The 4,732-nt window shown below is 48.5% G+C and overlaps 1 protein-coding gene across 1 annotated transcript; it reads left to right on the top strand.

Moving 5' to 3' along the window:
• Nucleotides 1-519: 519 nt before the first annotated feature.
• LOC133542063 (complement component C1q receptor-like) lies at nt 520-3,508 on the top strand. The gene has a single exon (XM_061885887.1). It carries the CDS (start codon nt 786-788, stop codon nt 2,460-2,462), a length of 1,677 nt encoding a protein of 558 aa, XP_061741871.1. The 5' UTR covers nt 520-785; the 3' UTR covers nt 2,463-3,508.
• Nucleotides 3,509-4,732: the final 1,224 nt, after the last annotated feature.

Genomic DNA, 4,732 nt, shown 5'->3' with positions numbered 1-4,732 from the left:
CGGCTGTGTTGGAGCCACTCTGGATTGAACTTTCACAGTATCATGTTAGACCCGCTCGACCTCCATTGCTTTTGGTCCCCTAGAGGGGGGGGGTTGCCCACATCTGAGGTCCTCTCCAAGGTTTCTCATAGTCAGCATTGTCACTGGCGTCCCACTGGATGTGAATTCTCCCTGCCCACTGGGTGTGAGTTTTCCTTGCCCTTTTGTGGGTTCTTCCGAGGATGTCGTAGTCGTAATGATTTGTGCAGTCCTTTGAGACATTTGTGATTTGGGGCTATATAAATAAACATTGATTACGGGCGACCTGGTGCCCGCGTTGGTGACCCCTGCTTTAGACCGTCGACTGTTGGCAGGATGGCAAAGTTCAGCGACTGGTTTCCTCCCCCACGCATCCATCTTGACTTTCCAATTGTGATGCCAGGACACGTCTGAGGCCACATGACCCCCAGCCTGCGTGTGCATTGTGACTCACCGCAATCAAGGGAGTCCGCTTAAAAGCCCAAAGTCTGCTGGGGCCGGAGACATCTGGAGAAGCAGTCAAAACACCGCGCAGGGCACCATTGTTTTCTAGCCGCAAACGGAAATAGTCAGCGGAGGAGAAAAGAAAGGAGCCATAACTTGCAGCTAAACATGGTTTCCGCCTTTAGTTTGTGTCCCAAACAGGATGCGGCAACGTGAGGACTACTTTCAGAGCCAGGCCAGCACAAAGGAACTGCAAATATTGCTCCCACTCCGCATGAAAACTCTCAGGAGCCGTCAGTTGGATTGCCGTCGTGAGTGCGACTATGCGGGCGACTTTTCTAGTACTGCTGCTCATCGCCCGCTTTGGAGGATTTCTTGGCATTGGGTATGAAACGATGTGCACTTCCAACGCCTGCTTCACGCTGCACACGCAGAAGGTCAGCTTTGACGAGGCCAACCGAAGCTGTTTCGATAACGGAGGCTACCTGATGACGGTCAAAGACAAAGAAGAGGACCGTCATCTCCGCTCTCTCCTCTCCTTGTTCCAGGAGGACAAGCATTTCAAGTTTTGGATCGGCTTGAAGCTGCATAAAGGGGATTGTGTGCTAGCCGACAAGCCACTCAGAGGCTTCAAGTGGATCTCTGGGGGGGAAGACCCGCACTTCTCCAACTGGGAGAAAGAGCCCGTGGACACGTGCACCGAGCGATGTGTGCGGGTTGGCTACAATCCGACGGGTGAGAACCCTTTGAAGTGGACCGCCGGACCTTGCAAAACCCACGCCTTTTATGTGTGTAAGTTTTACTTCAAAGGAATGTGCGAGCCGCTGCTTCTGTCGGGCTCCGGACGTATATCATACACGGCTCCTTTCTCCGAGGAACCCCTGCAAGCTGAGATCAGATCCCTGCCGCTCGGAACCTACGCCAAGGTCACATGCGGTGATCAGGAGTCACACTTTTCTGTGTGCATGCGGAGCAAAGATGAGTATCAGTGGACTGTGCAAGGTCCGTTCTGTGAGGCCGAGAAGGGAATATGTGCGGTCAACAACGGCGGGTGTGAACACTTGTGCCTGCAGGACTCGGATCAGGTCCGATGCCTCTGTAACCAAGGTTTCACGATTGCGGAGGATGGGCGTTCTTGTAAGCCACAAGACGTGTGCGCCGCGGACGCTTGTGAGTACGAGTGCTCCGCGGGGGAGTCTGGACCGGTCTGCAGGTGTCCCGACGGGTTCAAACTGGAGGCGAACCTACGTAACTGCTCCGACACCGATGAGTGCCAACAACCGCACGCATGCCCTGATCATTCGTGTGTCAACACACTTGGCAGCTACGTGTGCGCATGTAAGGATGGCTTCCAAATGCTTCATGGCAAATGTCTGGATTTAGACGAGTGTGCAAACTCCAAATGTGAGCACGGCTGCTTGAACACGCTCGGATCCTTCTTCTGCTACTGCCAAGATGGCTTCACCTTGTCGGAGGACGGCTACTCGTGCACGGACGTCGACGAATGCACCGCCGAGCGCTGTCACTTCGAATGCGTCAACACGGAAGGGAGTTTCAGGTGCGTGTGCCCCAGGGGGTGGCGTGCGGACACCACTGGACCAGACTGTGTTCCAGACGTGACGGAAGCACCGTTGCACGAGTTAAAGGGGCAGGCGACACATGCGGCCGTCACTGAGACTGTGTCTACGAGGGCAGTGGAGCTCCAGAGATCCACTCCCGAGGATGTTTCTCTGCCGCACGTGCCGACTGTCACGCCGAACAACGCGTCCGTGGCCGCCAGCGCCAAGGCGGCGAGCTCGAGGGTGCTGATCTGTGTGCTGGGCTCAGTCGTCCCTTTGCTGCTTTTGGTCCTGGCAACAACGACCATCGCCATTGTCCGCTGCAGTCGGGCTAGAAAGGAAGCAAAGAAAACAGCGACGGACGGTTATTGCTGGGTCTCCTCCGGTTTAGACCCACGCCTCGAGAAACTCTATGAATCCATTTTAACTGATGACCTATGACAGGGAACTGCCTTCATTGTCTGTGTAATTTATCTTCATGCATTTCTACCTTCTCTTTCTTTCTGATTCCTTGCACACTCCCATGCACACACAGGCAACTCTAGGGTTGACCTGTCATTGTTTGCCAGCACAAGAATATGACAATAATAGTCCATCCAGCCATCCATCTTCTTCCGCTTATCCGAGGTTGGGTCACCCAGACTCTCCTCTCCCTAGCTACTTCGTCCAACTCTTCCCAGGAGAGGTGTTCCCAGGCCAGCCGGGAGACATAGTCTACCCAATTTGTCCTGGGTCTTCCCCGTGGCCTCCTACCAGTCGGACTTGCCCCAAACACCTGCCTAGGGGTTGCATCCTGACCAGATGCCCGAACCACCTCATCTGGGTGACTTTACTTTAAGCTCCTCCCGCATATAGAGCTTCTCACCCTATCTCTGAGGGAGAGCCTCAATTGGGCCGCTTGTACCCGTGATCTTGTCCTTTCGGTCATGACCCAAAGCTCATGACCATAGGTGAGGATGGGAACGTAGATGGACCGGTAAATTGAGAGCTTTACCTTCCGGCTCAGCTCCTTCTTCACCACAACGGATCGATACAGCGTCCGCATTACTGAAGACACCGCACCAATCCGTCTGTGGATGAGATCCACTCTTCCCTCACTCGTGAACAAGACTCCGAGGTATTTGAACTCCTCCACTTGGGGCAGAGTCTCCTTCCCAACCCGGAGATGGCACTCCACCCTTTTCCGGGCGAGAACCAGAATAATAGTGTTCTTTAAATTAATTGATCAATATAGTCATTATTTTCATTGTAAATACACCAAACTATATGTTATTTTGGACTGTAAAATGTAAATTCTTGTACAGAGAAATGTTTTTTTTGTGAGTCAAAGCAACTATTGGCAGTCTGGCTATGACAAAGTTGTTTGTACAGTGGAACCTAGCGAGTGTATTTACTATCAGAAATCAGTTAGTTTTGTGGACAAGTGTGCAAAACCGTGTTTGTGGATATGTAAAAATAAACTTTCCGAGCTTTGGCAACGGACCTAAGTTCCTTTCTTCTTTTTCTGTAGACTTTCATCCTTTCCACAATTAACACAAAGCACATGCAGTGGTGGTCAAAAGTAAACATACAGCAATGTTCATATTTGCTTACATGTCCCTTGGCAAGTTTCACTATCAAAATGACCTTAAAAGTCCTAAATATGTGTTATGAGGCAACACATGACATAAGTGTCTATATTAGCCTACTATCAAAATGACTTTAAAAGTCTTATATAAGTGTTATAATGAAGACAACACATGATGTAAGTGTCTATATTAGCCTACTATCAAAATGACTTTAAAAGTCTTATATAAGTGTTATAATGAAGACAACACATGATGTAAGTGTCTATATTAGCCTACTATCAAAATGACTTTAAAAGTCTTATATAAGTGTTATAATGAAGGCAACACATGATGTAAGTGTCTATATTAGCCTACTATCAAAATGATTTTAAAAGTCTTATATAAGTGTTATAATGAAGGCAACACATGATGTAAGTGTCTATATTAGCCTACTATCAAAATGACTTTAAAAGTCTTATATAAGTGTTATAATGAAGACAACACATGATGTAAGTGTCTATATTAGCCTACTATCAAAATGACTTTAAAAGTCTTATATAAGTGTTATAATGAAGACAACACATTTTTTCAACATTGGAAAACGAGGCGCTTTTGGTAGCCATCCACAAACTTCTGCTTACCTTTTTTACCACAAAAATGCTGAACTTCAGCTAAATGTGTTGCTTGTCTAACATGGACTTGTTTCTTCAGCATTGTCCACACCTTTACGGCAGGACATCACATGGACAAAGATAAGACCTTCTGGAGGAAAATTCTGTGGTCAGGTGAAAGAAAAATGGAGCTGTTTGGCTACAAAACGCAGCAAAATGTTTGGAGTAGAAAAGGTAAGGCCTTTAAATCCCAGGAACACCAGGCCTACCGTCAAGCATGGCGGTGGTAGTATTATGGAGAAAAATCTACTCCCAAAACTGGTAAAATCACGGCACGATAACTTAAAAATGAAGACAACTTTAGATCCATCAATCCATCCATTTTCTACCGCTTATTCCCTTTTGGGGTCGCGGGGGGCGCTGGCGCCTATCTCAGCTACAATCGGGCGGAAGGCGGGGTACACCCTGGACAAGTGGCCACCTCCTCTTTAGATTGTTTTCTTTATATAAAAATAAAGCTCGGCATAGCTCAGTTGGTAGAGCGGCCGTGCCA

This window comes from Nerophis ophidion, linkage group LG24, assembly GCF_033978795.1.
Source record: "Nerophis ophidion isolate RoL-2023_Sa linkage group LG24, RoL_Noph_v1.0, whole genome shotgun sequence".
In the NCBI taxonomy this organism is placed as follows: Eukaryota; Metazoa; Chordata; class Actinopteri; order Syngnathiformes; family Syngnathidae; genus Nerophis; species Nerophis ophidion.
This window is presented reverse-complemented; position numbering and strand designations above follow the sequence as displayed.